The sequence below is a fragment of the Podarcis melisellensis genome (assembly GCF_964234715.1).
Source record: "Podarcis melisellensis genome assembly, chromosome: 2".
In the NCBI taxonomy this organism is placed as follows: domain Eukaryota; kingdom Metazoa; phylum Chordata; class Lepidosauria; order Squamata; family Lacertidae; genus Podarcis; species Podarcis melisellensis.
Genome location: NC_138529.1, coordinates 100,374,040 through 100,391,785, shown reverse-complemented (window position 1 = coordinate 100,391,785; position 17,746 = coordinate 100,374,040). Strand labels below are relative to the sequence as shown.

The 17,746-nt window shown below is 42.1% G+C and overlaps 1 protein-coding gene across 4 annotated transcripts in view; it reads left to right on the top strand.

The window, feature by feature from the left end:
- Nucleotides 1-17,746, top strand: part of PTPRG (protein tyrosine phosphatase receptor type G) — a 521,921-nt gene that overhangs the window by 271,226 nt on the left and 232,949 nt on the right. For all 4 annotated transcript variants that reach the window (XM_081901339.1, XM_081901337.1, XM_081901336.1 and 1 more), the window contains exons 3-4: nt 611-790; nt 12,511-12,659. In XM_081901339.1, coding sequence (XP_081757465.1) covers nt 611-790; nt 12,511-12,659 — 329 coding nt within the window. The remainder of the gene's footprint in view (nt 1-610; nt 791-12,510; nt 12,660-17,746) is intronic.

The window sequence follows — 17,746 nt, the reverse complement described above, 5'->3', positions numbered from 1 at the left end:
TGAAAATGAAGTCCCAAGTATTTTTTCCCCTTATTTTTGACTCTTGATGGCGGCGGCGGCGGGGGGGATTCAACACAGTGCTGAGGAGATTGCTCTGTCAGAGCAAACATTTATGCATTTATGATTGAAACGTTTTCCCTCTCCCGTGTGTTGTTCTTGGGGTTCTCCAGACAAACCCCCAAGTCAGTTGAGGGGACATGCAGAAGGAGGAGAGAGGGAAAGCCCCATTGCACCAGCAGATATCCCTATGTAGGCTTCCGCTTGCTGGACTGGTTAGTTGATTCCGCCCCTTAATATTTGGTAGCTGTAACAAAATGTCTGCTCATCAGTTGGATTTGTAAATGGCTTTTGGTTCTGATCTTCATCAGTAGGCATATTTTCGGCTTTCTGTGGGATAAAAGTTTTAAACTAATTAAGAAGTGGTGGTGCAATATTCTTAGAAGTGAAATTCCAATAATGATACAAAGTATATTAACAGCTTTGTAAATACGGTGATGATTTATGTCGTGTGTGGGGCACAGGGGAACTAACTGAAGTGTTCGTTTCATAACTCAACTTTACCATCTTGGCTGAGCCGTCACTACAAAGTGTTCTTCCTCTTTTGAAACAGGTGCATATGGTCCTGAGCACTGGGTCACTTCAAACGTGGATTGCGGAAGAACTCAGCAGTCTCCCATAGATATCATAGATCATCAGGCACATGTTGGAGAAGAATATCAAGAAATACACCTGGTTGGTTTTGATAATGAATCCTCTAACAAGACATGGATGAAAAATACCGGGAAAACTGGTGAGGACTGCATGATTACTTTCTTATGGTTGATTATTTGCATTCTCGTTCATGGTTAATTATAAAGACCATAATTATATGGCCGGCCATTCATCCACATGGCTAAGAAGTGCATGGAGAGTGAACGTGTGGCTGTGCCTGCTGGCCCCACTCCATCAGCTTTGCCTTACTGGGCTTGACCCCCATCACCATTCACACATTGGGAAAAGGACATGTACCGGGCGAATCCCATGCTGTGTGTTTGTGTGTGTGTTCTGCATAATGTGGAAGAAGAAGAAGAGTTTGGACTTTATACCCCACCTTTCACTCCCCTTAAGGAGTCTCAAAGCAGCTAACAATCTCCTTTTCCCTTCCTCCCCCACAACAAACACTCTGTGAGGTGAGTGGGGCTGAGAGACTTCAAAGAAGTGTGACTGGCCCAAGGTCACCCAGCAGCTGCATGTGGAGGAGCGGGGAATCGAACCTGGTTCACCAGATTATGAGTCCACCGCTCTTAATCTCTACACCACACTGGCTCCCTATGGGAGCATTAGGAACCCTAGGGGAGGCTCTCTTTTTACAGATGTTCCCCTCCAACAAAGGGACGGGGTCAGCAGTGTGGCTCTACTGTCTTGCTCCATGCAATTCTTAATTACAGGAGTGAACATTAGAATAGGAGTTATGAAGATCTCCTTTTATTGTTTTTCTCAAGTTGATTCTCAATATGATGCCCAATCTCTACTGTAAATATATCCCTAGTTAGGTTGCTAATCTTTATATCATATAAGGACCTGGGGGAAAGACTATGCAACCCAGTATCAAAGAGTGTAATAATAATAATAATAATAATAATAATAATAATAATAATAATAATAATAATAATAATTTATTTGTACCCTGCCCATCTGGCTGGGTCTCCCCAGCCACTCTGGGCGGCTTCCAACAAAGATTAAAAATACATTAAAATGTCACACGTTAATAACTTCCCTGAACAGGGCTGCCTTCTGATGTCTTCTAAATATCAGGTAGTTGTTTATCTCTTCAACATCTGATGGGAGGGCGTTCCACAGGGACTACCGAGAAGGCCCTCTGCCTGTTTCTCTGTAACTTGACTTCTCGCAGTGAGGGAACTGCCAGAAGGCCCTCGGTGCTAGACCTCAGCGTCCGTGCAGAACGATTGGGGTGGAGACACTCCTTCAGGTATACTGGGCTGAGGCCGTTTAGGGCTTTAAAGGTCAACACCAACACTTTGAATTGTGTATTGGGGTGGTTGTCAAAATAACTGTCTATAGTTGTGAAATCTTAAGGGATTTAAAAAAACAAAAACAGGCAGAAATAATATTCCTGTGTTTTTTAAAGATAGCATTGTTATTGCTTGCTTCTTTCATTGTTACAGTGGACCCTCCGGATACAAACTTAATTCATCCCAGGGGTCTGTACTTAGCCCGAAAAGTCTGTATCCAGAGGCGCCGCTTCTGCACATGCACAAGGCACGATAGAGCACTTCTGCGCATGTGCACGCGGTGAAGTATACACTTCCAGGTTTGCCGCATTCACAACCCGAGGTACCACTGTATATTCATAGGTTTTCTTCATAATGCTTCAGTTGCATTCAGTTTCCTGTGCTGTCAGGTGTAAAACCTTTAATACAAGATGCTTCTGGCCTTGTTAGTGACCCACAAGGGGCTTAAGCCATGTGGCAAAATACTCTTGTGTCGCCCATACTATTGCCTGGAGAAAGCAGTGGCTTTTAGGAATACAGAGATAGGTTGGTCAAACAATTAAAAAAATCACTATCCTGAGTTAGTATTTTTTTTAAACAGAGGTTTTGTGTTTATTTATTATTAAAGCTACTCTTAAATGGCTAAATCTGAAAAAAAAGATTTTCACTTTAGATGCAACAGCTGCTTAGTTGTTTATACTAAAAACTGCAGTGAAATCCCATACCTGTCTCTGCAGAAATAAGTCCCATTGAGATAAATGAGGTTTACTCCCAGGTGGGTGGATGCTGGATAACATACCCCATTGAACTCAGCAGTAGGCTCAGTAGACAGGTATAGAATTGCACCATTAAGCACACAGAACCAAAGTATACTTTGTAGGAATTGTATCCACTGAATTGCAGTGAAAGGGACAAAATTTTAATGTGGGTCATTAAATCTTTTTTATTATTATTTTGTTCTACTTTATTGATTACTGCTAAATATACTTGTAAAAAGTGAAAAGCTTTAAGGAGAATAGTTGTTAAAATAAATATCTCATTTTTTTCATGATAAAATTCAAGGTCACTTACCGTTCTGCCTATTTAACAGAAGACCAATGAATTAAGTTTCATGAGAGAAGAATTATATATAGAGAGGAAAAAAGTTGTGAGTATAAGGGTGTGGCTGGTACGGAAATAAATAACTGGAAAACAGTATGGACTCAATGGAAGCTTTTTCTCCAGTCCCAAAATGTTCAGCATTCTGTGGCCACTGATATGGGCAGTTTTGAAATCTTAGCCGCCCCCCCCCCCAAAAAAAACCCCAAGCCTCCTGGTACTAATGTCTGTGCATTAGTTCTGTTTTAGAATATAGGATATGCATGTGTCGTCTCCCCTACTTTCATTCCTCATAACTATGTTGTGTGAATAGAACTATGTGGAACAATTCTCTTTAGGTCTGTTCATAAGCAAGTTCTGCTGAGTTCAGTGAGACTTCTGCCTATGTTTTTGCGCATAAGATTACAGCTGTAGATTTCCACTCCTAAGGTCTGTAATGCTTTAGATCTTTTTGCTTGCACTTCCGGTCTCCAAGCAAAGCCCTGCGCTTCCTTTCCATACAGAGCTTGTAGGCTCCAAATGTTTGCATGCTCCCCACCCCCGCTTTTGTAATTACAGAAACTGCTATTTGGATGTAGTGTGTGCTTCTAAATATTTATAGAAACTTCTGCATTAATAAAAATCCAACTAAATAGTTTACTGCTACGTGCCAGAAGAGTTTGCATCTGTATTGGCGAGAGTCCTTTTTTGCAGCAAAATTTTCTGCAGTGGAATTTTAATAGGCAGTCCAACATCCGTTTATACAAGGGTGAGAGGGCAAGGAGAATATTTAGTGAAGCCACATGGGGCTTTCTGGAATCCCAAGGCATCAAGAAATGTGAGAACTGAGCTAAGGAAGGTGCTTACCCTTATTGAGTGTTTCAGGTATTGCAGGACTGTGGTCAATGCAGCAGGTTTTTCTTAGCCCCTAAGCAGTGTGAAATGAAGTCCATGTCCCTGCTGTGTGCATTGAGCAATACTAGCCTGGACATAACTGGCATGTTTTACTTATTCTGCCTCCCTCCTCCCATTGATCTGATGGTTCAGTGATTTCACTGCAGCAGTACCAAGTTGGCACTTTGATTTTATTTTTAACTTGTCAGCACTGCCTTTTGAATCATAAAAGAGTTGGAACAGACCACAAGGGTCATCTAGTCCAACCCACCATGGGGCTTGAACCTGTGACCTTGAGATTAAAAGCAGGGGTAGGCAACCTAAGGCCTAGGGGCCGGAAGCGGCCCAATCGCCTTCTAAATCCGGCACACGGACAGTCCAGGAATCAGCGTGTTTTTACATGAGTAAAATGTGTCCTTTTATTTAAAATGCATCTCTGGGTTATTTGTGGGGCATAGGAATTCATTCATCTACCCCCCCCCCCAAAAAAAAAAATAGTCTGGCCCACCACACGTTGTCGATCCCTGGCTTAGGGCCTCATCAAACCTAAATCCGGCCCTGATCAAGAGGTGAGGTGAGGAGGTTGGTGCAGTGTTAATGCTCCAGCAGGAGCACCAGATTGGCTCCACTGATGCGTTTGCACCTCACCAGCCTAACTTCTCCTGACAAGCAACAGCAACATTAGCACAGGTCCAGTGAGCTGTAGCACAGCAACATGCCATTTGCTGCTGCATTTCAACAATGTAGTTATGTGCTTCTCCTTGCCAGAGGATAAGGGCTCGGATCTGATGTTAGGGAATACAGCCATAATAGAACTCTAAATTAAAACCACTAATAATGAAGGTGCACTGGAGTAAGATTGCTTATTATGTTGTTACCCTAAACGTATTTACTTTGAAATAAGTTCAAATTAAATCAATGGGACTCAATTCCATATGCAGGCATCCAGACTTGGGGGTTAGGGTATGACAAAAGAGTTAGAACTTTAAGATAGTAATGTTAGCATGGATGGCAAAAGAAGGTCTTAAAAAATATTGGCAGGCTTTGCCCAGACACATAAAAAAACTGGAACAAATCTCCTTTCTAAGGTAGTAGGTTGATGAAGTTTGAAAATTCTAGGTTTGAAAGGTTGTCATGTAAACATGTTTAAATAGGGAATTCCAAAGCCTGGTAAAATTTCCATACAATAATAACAACAAGAAGAAAAATAACTTAAACGGGGGAAAGGAGACATGGATTCTCATTTCTAAGCTCAGTATAAGTGAGTATATAAGCTCATGGCTAAGTGCCTTCAAGTGTGGGGGCCCGATATCAGTGTCCCCTCCATAGTGGTTAAGAGCAGCAACAGGACCATCTGCGGCCTATGAACCACCCACCTTTTTTATCCTCCACAACCACAGAGCATCGTGGGACCATCAAAACAGCTGTTTTCCAACTGTCCACTGATGCTGTCCTGTAAATCAAAGCATGAGGGCACATAAGGGAGGGAAGGCCTGTTACGGGGTGGGTGTCCCCAGGTGGCCTTGTAGACACTCAAGAAAGTTGGGTGCTGACACCAGCTCTGCTTTTTTCCAGACCCTCTAAGGCAGGGGTCAGCAAACTTTTTTCAGCAGGGGGCCGGTCCACTGTCCCTCAGACCTTGTGGGGGGCCGGACTATATCTTGAAGGGGGAAAAAAGAACAAATTCCTACGCCCCACAAATAACCCAGAGATGCATTTTAAATAAAAGGACACATTCTACTCATGTAAAAACACGCTGATTCCTGGATTGTCTGTGGGCCAGGTTTAGAAGGCAATTAGGCCGGATCTGGCCCCTGGGCCTAAGTTTGCCTACCCATGCCCTAAACTACTGAAGGTAATGGGGCCCTTTATATGTCCAGCTGTCCTTTGTCAACCACAAATTGTCACTTTTTCTGTGTTGAATATATGCTGCAGTGGTACCTCGAGTTACAAACGCTTCAGGTTACAAACTCTTCTAACCTGGAAGAGTTACCTCAAGTTGAGAACTTTGCTCCAGGATGACAATGGAAATCGTGTGCCAGTGGTGCAGCGGCAACAAGAGGCCCCATTAGCAAAAGCACGCCTCTAGTTAAGAACAGTTTCAGGTTAAGAACGGACCTCCGAAATGAATTAAGTTCGTAACTAGAGGTACCACTGTATATGATAATTTATGGCTGTAATAGGTATCTAAAGCCATTTGCCACTGTTGCTGTATGTAGGTTTTATTTTATTTGTTTTTTATCTTACATTTTGGAAATGTACATCCAGGGTTTTTTTTCTTTACATTTTTGGGGGGGCCCCAAGAGAGTGGGGCCCTAAGCTATAGCTTGTTTTGCTTATATGTAAATCCAGCACTGCTTCTGATAACTTCTAGCAATGCAGCTGACCAGCAATCAGATGAGCGGCCACGCCATCTGCGACTGTTTAAATGACCATAGTACAAATAAGGTTTAATAGTAATAATTAAAGCTATCTTTCTAGCTTTGATATTGGAAACATTTCCTGATTATATACTTTCAAAGCTTTGTGGTTTTCTTCACTAACTAAAGAACGAAATGTGAGGAGGTAAAATACTTGCCAAATGCTTCCTTGGACTGGTTCTAGGTTTACTCTACATATCACAGGCATGGAAGCTTAGTGCTTTGGCAAGGATCCACTCGCTTTACAGCTAAGCGGAAACAATGTTTAAATGCTTTGATTTCCCCTTTCATTAGGAAATACAGTACCTAGGGTCTTTGCCGTGTTTGCAACAGCCAGCATGTTTTATAGGTCCTCATTTTTTAAGTAAAAAAGTTTCAAGGTAATTTTAAAAGATATTAGTGGTGAAATCTTGACAAAATTAACTAGCATTCAGTTTTTACTAATCAGAATTCAAGCCTTTCTTGCTGGGGGTGAGATTTTTATTGAATTATGGATATGCAAATTTGCAGCTTAAATTTTAGATATTAACTATCAAGTCAGTTTTTTTTTATATTCAATGTTTTGTTAAATAGAGAGATAGTGTGTAAATTTTACAAATTTTCTTATGTCCATTTTATTTTACTAATTATTGTAAAACATATATCCCACACTCTTCAGCTAAAGGAAACTCACATTGCAACTTATGCAAGACCAGTACCAGGGCAGTAGCTGCCTTTGGACGTCACACCAAACCATAGTTTAGTGTGATGCAAACGAGCCCAGGTAAGACCTGGCACACACACACATCAAAATGATACATAGCACGTGGATATTCGGTAGTAGATCATAACCATAGCTGCTCCAGAAGAGTTTCATGACCTTAAAACTGTTGGGATAGAGTTACTGCAAAAGGGAGAAGTAGGTTTGTGTGTGCCTGCCTGTGTGTTTTTGAGATCTTGCACAGCCTAGTAAGAGACACTGTAAAATGAACAATTAGATGAACATTTCAGATTGTACATCCTCCTAATTATCCTTTTAATTATTAATCCAAAGCAAGTAAAATGACCCCTGACAGAGCCATAAATGATTTAGATACCATCAAATATTTATACAATGCAGCTGAATCCCGCCGTGCATTGTAACAGATTCACGGGAGCCTGCTTTCTTTTGGGACAGCCCATAAAACATGTCACCTTTTAAAAAACCTCTTTAGCTGCCTTCCCTGTTGCACATACCATTGTGCTTGTACAAATTCCCCCTCCTGATTTTTCACCTAATATTGGTACCACACATTCCTTTTTTAAAAAAGTATGTCGCATCAATCCTGACTCATTCCCAGATGATGTATTTCATAGAATCATGGCATTGGAATGGGCCCTGTAGATCATCTCATCCAGGGCAGAGGAACCTTTGGCCCTCTGGATGTTGCTGCTGATCTACAGCTCTCACCAGGCCCAGCAAGCATGGCTAATGACCAGTAATGGTGGGAGTTTGTAGTTTGGCAACATCTAGAGGGCCACTGGTTCTCCGCACCTGATGTAGTTCAACCCCCTGCTCCATGCAGAAAATCCAGATTTTGAGCATTCCCAACAGGTAGCCACTCCAGGCTTGAAAACCTCCAGAACAGGAAAGCTCTTGGAAATTGGTTCGGTTGCAGAACCCATTTGGCGGACCATTCTGTTATTTATTGTTATTATTTATTTTAATATGAAAATTTAAACATTGCTTTTTCATTAAAAAAAAAAGTTTAAGCGGTGAACAAGAAATCTGAAGACCATCATGAAAAAGACAATGCTGAACAACATGCAGCATTCCTTCATCTACCAGGCAAAACTAACAATGGTTAGCAAAAGCCTTGTTGAGTAGAGAGGTATTGGTCAGTCTCTGAGACAGAACATACGGTTGAAGGCGCCGCTGCAAGCGCAATGAAATCAGTTTTGCTTGTAGTTATATGCCTGCCACATGGCACCACCAATATATATATATATATATATATATATATATATATAATATAATGCAATATATATATATAATGCATTTCATTCCTTTGCTATACACCGTGAGATATCTTTCGGTTGTTACGCATAGAAACGTCCCTGTAAGTGACATTGAGGAGAATTGTTTACCCATTGCTAATCCAAAAACCCATGGCTGTTAAGGCAGAATGGGGTGGTTAAAGCTGCAAGCTTTGCTGGTAACTAATAGTAATAATAATTTGTTAGTGCATTGAAGGGAATGCAGGTACCCAAACAAAATGTCAGCACTAGCCTGAGATATAACCACTACAAATGAACAGCCCATGGTCTTCCTGGAGGTGTATCAATGAGCTGCTGCTGCCACCCATTGGAAGTTCAATATCCCTGGGGGCCAAAAAGACTTTTTGGACATACATTGTCACTGGAGGTTCTTACATCTGAGAAAGTTCTACATAGGTAAACCTTCCTGTGTCTCTCCCTCCCCACTCACCTTTATTACTCAGATAACAACAAATGAACCCACCAGTTAGGATAGTAAACTAAACACAGTCCCAAAACTTGGTATGGGTGCATTCATTTTATTGGGGCTGACGCAAGTGCTGGATTGCGTCCTTTCGGCCTTTTGCGTCCTTTGGATTAAGTCTGTAAAGAGAAACCGTGTATGTGTGGGTGACAGAGAGAAAATGTGTGTTTGTGTGGTTTTGTGCAATCATTTTATTCCTAAAGCCCTTGGCCAATGCATACTCTCAGGCACGTATATTTGTTGATTATGCAGCTGGAAAGCTCAAATATAGGAAAAGATCCCTTTGAATTAAGAGTGGTGGAGTTTCATGCAAAGTGCCCTTTGATATAGCCAAGCAGGCTCCAGCTTTTTATCTCTGCTTGTTAATGCAGCTAGCTGCTATTAATGAAAATTGACTCGTTCACTGGAGAGATAAAACCATGTGAAAATCATGTTTGCAAACGGATGAAATAGATTCATTTTGCACTGTAGCTCCGATGCAGGAATGCACTTTGAGCTCCTTAGTAGTCCTGCTAAGAGTCTTAGCCAACATACCTGCTTGCTTAGTTCTACTTTTTGCAACACTGGCGGGACCAGGTGTAAGAGTCATAACAACAAATGATTGACCTGGGATTTCTGTGTTGCATGAATCTATGCATCTTCTTGCAACTGTAATTTCTAATCTGCCCCTACTCACAGCCCTTGTAAAGAATTACTTAAATACCTGACAATGTATGTCTTGTTTTTACTACAGAGCCTAGGGCTTGCCGATGAGAAGGTTGGCACTTTGAATCCCCACAATGGGGTGAGCTCCCGTTGCTCGGTCCCTGCTCCTGCCAACATAGCAGTTCGAAAGCACATCAAAGTGCAAGTAGATAAATAGGTACCACCCTGGTGGGAAGGTAAACAGCATTTCCATGCACTGCTCTGGTTTGCCAGAAGCTGCTTAGTCATGCTGGCCACATGACCCGGCTCCCTCGGCCAATAAAGCGAGATGAGTGCCGCAACCCCAGAGTAATCTGCGACTGGACCTAATGGTCAAGGGTCCCTTTACCTTTTAAGACACTCTTGGATCCATTTATGACTGAATAGCAGGGTGAAAAAGACACTTGATTAATTAATTGCTAGTATAGATTCTATATTTTCTACCCTCTAGAAAACAGGTATTGAAGCAAACACAAAGATTGAGTCTGAAACCCAAGGTTTTTTTCAGCTGGAACTCACTGGAACTCAGTTCTGGCACCTCTCTGGTGGGCGCTATTGCCATTTTAAGAGAACAAGGGAGTTTATGGTGAGTTCTGGCACCTAGAAAAATAGCACTGCTGAAATCCCAGGGAGAAGGTCTGGCTAAGCACTGTGGGACTTCTAAGGAAATATGCATAGGATTCTGCAACACAACTCTTAAGATAAGGAACTTCATCGACAGCTGGATCCTATTGCAGTGAGGATTGCTTCCTGTTCAGGTTTCCAGTCAGCCACCCATGCCATCTTCCAGGACACTCCATTCCATCCCCTTCCAGCAGTCAGTAAGCATTTTGTGGTCACTCAGCACGCCTAGTCCTCATTGGGCTGTTTTGCTTTGTTTGATGCTTCCCTCTTTAATGTTTGCTGGTTCACCGGAACCAAGAATATTTAAGCTTGAGGATTTCTAATGCTGAAATGTTTCTAGTGATGTTAGATGCTTTTTAAATGATAATAATGTAATATACAGTCAAAATAATTTTAATAAATAACAATGTAATATGCAGTCAAATTTTAACACAGCATAGACTGACTACTAGTCATGACAGCTGTATATTACCTCTAGCATTGGAGGGGGGTATACCTCTGAGTATCAGGTGTTGGGTAACACAAGTGGGAGAGCGTACTGTTGTGCTTATGTCCTGCTTGCAGGCTTCACATGGGCTTTTGGTTAGCCAGTGTGAGAGCAGGATAGTGGACCCAACAGCCCTGACCTAGTAGGGCTTTTTAACATAAGCTTCATCAAATAAGGCAATGCCAGATAACCAGATATAGTCTAGAAAATACAGGCACAAATAGCATTTTTTTTGGTTGCAGGAGTTTAGCTTCACTCCCATATTTATGCAGCTCCCTCCCAACCCGCCAAGTTGAGGGATAACCAGGGCTGGCGCAAGACATTTTGGCACCTGAAGCAAACCACAAAATGGCATCCTTCTACACGCCAGGGAAGAAGTGGGAAGTAAAAGTCCACATCAGGAACAAGGTGGAGTGGGAAGCTTATTCTAGAAAAGGAGGCGTCCTGTGGATTTAGAACGCTGGGCAATTAGGATTCTAAATCACATGGGAAGCCTACATTTGTAGGACATGCTCCCTGCTTCACGTCATACCCCAGCTCCGAAGGGGAAGGAGCAGCCCAGCTGACTATAGGAGGGGGACTAAACTGCAGCCCCTTTTACCAGCCTTGACCGCTTCACGTGAGTAACACCAGAAGGCTTGTAAGATGAGTAATTATATGACTAGCTCCAGGGGAAGAAAGTGTTGAAAGATTGTGATAAACACTAAATTTTCACACTAAAGGAAGAGAATTTGTTAGGATTCTTCAGTAGCAATAATGAAATGTGTGTATATTGATTTTCCACTTTGATTAAATATGTAGATGCAATCTGCCAGTGGTGCCAACCCAGGAGGCATTATCAATAGAAATCTGTATTGGACAGTTATATGGGTGGCGCTAAATGACCTAACATACTGGAGTTACAGAAATGCCATTTTGTCGAATATCATTGAGCATAAGGTCATGGATCTGCGGTTTAATAAAAACTTCGATATCTGTTGAGGTCTTGAGAAGGAAAGTCTCATTGAAAGCTCTGCCATGTAGCTGCTTGAAAGGCAAGTACAGTTTTAGAAGGCATCAGATGAGGTTATGAGGTGTTCAGTAGAAATGCAGAAATACTTGCAATCTTTTATTTCATTGATTTTCTTCTAAAAAATATTTAAACATTTTAATAAAAGGAAGAAAAGAAATTGTGTTAAGTGGTATCCATAAAACAATATAAAATTATCATAGATAATGCACAGATAAAATCAGCAGATATTAAAAACAAGTATACATAACTAAATTATGTGCCTGGATAGGCTTACTGAAATAAGTAGGGTTTTAGCAAGTGTCTAAAAGCCTACCTAATGCAAATAGTCAGGAAGTTCCAAATCTGTGATCACGTAAGTAAAATAAGCATAAGATGCTAGTTACCTATACTTTATAAGAAACTGCACACCTGAGCCTTTAAACCTGAATTCTTGATAGTGTGTTTATTTGGGTGCATATGCAAGCCTGAAGGAAGTGGTCAGAGTCATGCCACTGACCACAACCTCAATGTGTTCAAAGCTCCCCATTTTCATGGAGCCTGCATGTGAAAACACTTGTTTTGAAAACACGTTTTCTAGGGGCCTGGTTGAACATATGAGACCCTTCAGCTCTTTGGACCCATGTGTTTAGGCTGCTTACCAACACTACCCTATGAATGAATAGGGACCAGAACCTGCAGCTGTGACCTCTATGAGTTCCCTCCATGCATTCATCTGTACCTCAAAGAATTCCTGAACCAGGGACATAGTTGCCATGTAAACAACTGCAGACTTACGGTAGACATCAATGGCAGAAGTGTTTTCAATCTTGTTCTCTCCTTTCCCCCCTTTCTTCTACTTTCAGTTGCTATTCTCTTAAAGGATGATTATTTCATCAGCGGTGCTGGGCTACCAGGCAGATTTAAAGCTGAGAAAGTTGAGTTTCACTGGGGTCAAAGCAATGGATCAGCCGGCTCGGAGCACAGCATCAACGGAAGGAGATTCCCAGTTGAGGTTGGTTGAAAGCAAGTGCACTCGCATTTTAATGAAAAGTGTATTGTTTTAATATGAGACTTGTCAGAAGTGGAATTTGCAGATTGTATTAACTTGCTCTTTTTCCCATGAGTTTCCTTCTGGTGTTTTGCTGTTGCATTTTCACTGAAGGTTTCATTTGCTGTTCTGAAGTTACAATTTAAAATAAACAGGAGATATATGGGATTGTTTGGTCAGCAGTTGACTCAAAGTCTTATGCCCAGCATAGTGGCTGCTCCACAGCTGATGCCTATATATACTAATAGTAGAGAACCTCTGGCCCATGAGTCTCTTGCTTCAGCCCTCAAGGCTTTCTTTTTTTCTTTTTGCTAAGCTACTTCTGTCTGTCCTAAAGGTTGATATGCAACAAGTGGCATTTGCAGCAGCGCATGTTCAGATTTCATCAAGCCATTTGGGTTTCTTGTATATTTGTTATTGCAATTTATAAGTGTGTGTGTGCATACATGTATGTTTGTGTGCATGTGCTTGTATCTGAGCAGAACCTGGAATATGCAGAAACTTCTATGTTGCTTGTGGATAGCCCAATTTTGCTATACTTATAGGTACAGTGCCACTCAGTTCTTTACTGATGATGCTGATAATGGTTTGAGCAAGTTTTAATGCCTGTTTTTTTGTGTCACCAAGCACCAGGCAGCACTCATTTTCTACCTAGACTAGAATTACAACCCTGTGATTTTTCCTCTTTTGTCATATTTGTGTAACAAGCCTGATACTGTATTCAAGTTGAGCTTTTAGGCCCTCAACTTTCTAAGGTACTGAGAGATGATTACCGAGCCACATTTTTCCTTTGCTTGACAGCATATTCTTTGAGGGAATGGTTTTGCATAAGCAGAGAGCATCATTGATGGTTTGTCATGAAACACTGACGTTTGGCTTTGCTTAGATAATTAGCAGAATCACTGGTGTGGGTTGACTTGCTCACAATTATGTATTCCTCTTGAAAACTTGGTTTGTTAATGATGTTTTCTCTTCTTTTTGAACTAGGATTATATGTTCCTTTGGAAAACGGGAGGGATTCTGTTCAGTTCAGTAATTTTAAGAAAGGTATACTCTGGCAGTCCTCCGAGGGGGGGGGGTGAGGAGAACCCATTCACAGACTTCTCTCCTTGCTGCTCTCCTTCCGCACAGCTAGGAAGCAAACATGTCACTTTTGCGGGGATTAATTGTCAAAGTGCATTCTGTAAACAAGTATGTGAGACTAAAGAAAAAACAGTACCTAGCATACATAGTTAAGGTAAAACAGTTACATGGATAGAGAAAAATAGTTTCATTTCACCATCCAAGAAATGAAACCTTTTGAGAACGACTCTTTAAGAAGTGTGTGCTTTGCTCTTTAGGCTGCTCCCTCAACACCTTCCAGAGCCAGGCCCCCAATGCATTATGTAGAAAAACTGCCTTTGTGTACTTCCAGCATTTTTGCCTAATTGTAGTTCAGCTTGCAGGGACTTGTTGCAGCGCTAATTACCTGACAGTGAAAACTCCCTGCCAAAATAGGGCCTTGCCTCATGCTAGGGGCTGCATTTCTAGGAAACCCATAAAAGAAAACAAGAGCAGCAGTGATGGCTTGCTGATCTGTGGTGGCCCATAGACACAGGTCAAACATTTGTGAAGTGCCCACAAGTACTTTGTCCTCCAGGTTTGGCACCGTTCTGCTGCCGGAGCACTTGGAAGCAAAATGTGATCTGAACCTAATTGAGAAACCAGATGTGGACGGTATGCAGTGTGCATTCGTTCCAACGATTGCCCCACTGGGGGATGCAGACAAATCTGCTTCATCCGCAGAGTTTGTTCTGTAAACACGGAGTTTGTATGTGCATTTGCTGGAAAACAAAATGCTTGTTGTTAAGGCTGTTCGTGGAGGGTTGGGGGAGAGCTCACAGAATAACAAAACTAATTGGAAATGTCAGATGTAAGACAGAACCTTATTGTTTGACCATGTTGTTTGTATTTTTATTATCACAGCTAATGTGTCAGATGGTAAGGCAGTGTGAGTTAATTGGTTTCCTTCATTGGAGCCCATCTGGATCATATTTTTGTGAGTGATTTATATGTTAAATTAGGGGATAGGATATACAAGAACATCCTTTTCATTACGTTCTCTAAAGAGAAATTGGATCAAAGGCAGTGCATTTATCTGACTGTTGTTACCCTTCTTTTAAAAAAATTGAAGCGTCAGTCTCATACACATGTTTGATTATGCTTTGTTTTCAGAAGGAAAGGGATTTAAGCAAAAAAGTTAACACCCTTCCTTCCAGTCCTATTCCTCTGTAGAATCAAGAGCAACATCCTTTTTCGAACAGATGAGCAGCCAAATTGTGGGGTGGGGTGCTTCCGAAATGCTACAGACAACTTCCCATTCGCAATACCCTCCCTAACCTTTCCCTGAAGTCTGCCTTGGTGTCTAGCTCCAGATCCTTGCATCTTCTCACTCCACCTTCCCCACCCCACCCCAAGTACAGCAAAAGATGAAGAACTATTGCCAGGGCTGGCCCAAGACATTTTGGCACCTGAGGTGAACCACAGAATGGTGCTTCCCTGCTGCCAGGGTAGAAGGGTTGAGTCAAGCTCTACATAAAGAACCAGGGCAGGGGAGTGAAGATCTAAATCAGGAACAGAGGGGTGGGGATTCAAATCAACCTTGATGCTTGAAGTGGGAATCAGAAGCCATTGTGAGCGTACCGCAGCTGTTGCTGTCATGATGGCGGTGGCGGCAGCAGCAGGCAATGTCTTCCTTGGAGGCTAGATCTGCTGCCGCAGTGGTCCTACCACCTGAGGTGGCTGCATCACCTTGCCTGATGGGTGGGCTGACCCTGGCTGTGGCTCGCTAGTAAAACACTTGCTTTGTCCGCAAGGGTTCCAGGGTTCAATCTCTTGGAGAGAGATCCCTTCCAGAAACCTTGGAACACTGCTACCATTAAGTGTAGATAATACCGTACCAGATGGACCCAACGGTCTGATTCGGGATCATGCTGTTTCCCATAATATGATGAATTGCAAGGTTATAAGATGCTATTTAAAACTGTCATATTTGCATGTTTTCCCTTCGGGTTTTACCAAGGAGTTCTTTGCAAAGTCGTAAAAGGCATGGGAATTTGGGGAGCATGGCATGTCAGCGAAAGGTTGGTAAAAAATGGATGCTAGACTTTGCCTAAGCAGAAGCGCTTGCACAAAGCCACCATGGTATACCACCCAAGGACTTTAGCCACGTAGGAAGGCTGCCGAAGAGTACTTCCATCTCGTGGCACACAAATGTGCAGTGTTTAACAACTCATTCTGATGTCTGTTTGGCAGCACAGTGTCTTCAAGTGAAGTGGTCCAAGTTAAGAGGAGTTTGGAAAGTACTAGTTTGACATTTGATGTGAGATATCAAGGTTGTATTCAGTATAAGGTTGGGGGAGAAGAGAGGGACTAGTTTAGAATCTGCAACCATAATTTTGTTAACAGCACATGAAATTTGACATGTGCCTTTTCCCCCTCTTCAGAGCTGCCAGCAGATGCATATAGTTGAAAGAGGTCTGCTGTTAATAGTGTATTAAACCAACTTCTGGTAAGCTAATGCAGAATGCAGAGTTCCCTCATTAGAAAACCTGTTGATACTTATGAGACTCTTGAGAGTAGCAACTTGTGCGATAACTATTACGTTGCCCGCTGTTGCTGCAGAAGAACATTTGCGCAGAAAGGACACAATGTGTTCAACAGTCATAATGTAGGCTGGATCATGTACCTCTCTATTAGCAGAGCCCCCACCACCTCTGCCATTTTGCTCACTGGCTGCGATTTTGCTCATTGCCTATTCATTTCTATGCAAGATGCTGATTATGTCTGTGAAGAGCAGAAATCAGAAGAGTGATTTCAATCATGACTGTGTTAATTTGATGTGAGCTTTCAGCTGTTTATGAGCTTTCGTCTTAATGGTTCTAATTGTCAGTTATAATGTGAACACCATTATACAATAATGTACAGTAATTTACTTAGTAAATGAGAATCTTGTTCCAAGGACCATACTGCAGCATGCCATGGAGACCTAATCCCTGCAAATTAGCGTGCTTACAGTGGCTAGGGCTTGATTCTCTGACAAGGGCCTCTCTTGAAATGGCTTCTGAATTTCACCCAGGCAAGTTAGTGCACTTTCCCAGTCCTTTTTCTGCATGATGTTATTAACTTAGTTAATAATAACAAAGACAATGCAATACAATACAGAATTGCATGGTAACTCTTTGCTGCTTTGGCAGAATCCATATGCAAGAAAGGGCATGCTGGGCTGGTTCACGTGTAGCACCAAGACATAGAATTGTAGAATTGAAGATTTGGAAGGGACCACAATGGTCAGGAACATTTTGCCCAATGTGGGGCTCGAACCCACAACCTTGAAATTATGAGCCTCATGCTCTACCAACTGAGATGGATATGGCAGTACCTGAGCAAGCCTTGGACTCACATATGTCCTCACGTACTCTCATTCAAGTACAGTGGTACCTTGGTTTACAACCCTAATCCGTTCTGGAGGTCTGGTTGTAAACCAAAACAGGTTGTAACCCAAGGTGCGCTTTCGCCAATGGGGCCTCCACCCAAAAATGGGTTGTAATCCAAAAAAAGGTACACGCACTTCCGAGTTTGACGTGGTTTTAATCCAAAACGGTTGTAATCCAAAGCGGTTGCAAACCAAGGTACCACTGTAGTTGCTTCCTCTTTAGTGCAAACCGTAGACAACTGTTGTAGCTGGAGTGCCAAACTGTGGCTAATTACCAGTTAAATTTATATCTTGCAGTTCTTCCATCATGGAACTCAAGGCAGCGTTCATGGGGTTCCTTAGGTGGTCTCTCATCCAGACACTAACTAGACCTAAACCTGCTTAGCTTCAGCAGCGTGGCTTTCTCGTGTACTGTTAGACCAATCTAGGGGGTTTGTATGTGCCTTCCAAACAAGAATTGCAAGCCACAGCTTCAAAACATGATAGGAGGGCAAATAAAAAGGGACAGGTACACAAAGCTCTTCCCTGTAACAAGGAACCAAAAGAGCATTGTCCCCAAAAGGGCTTTAGTGCTGTT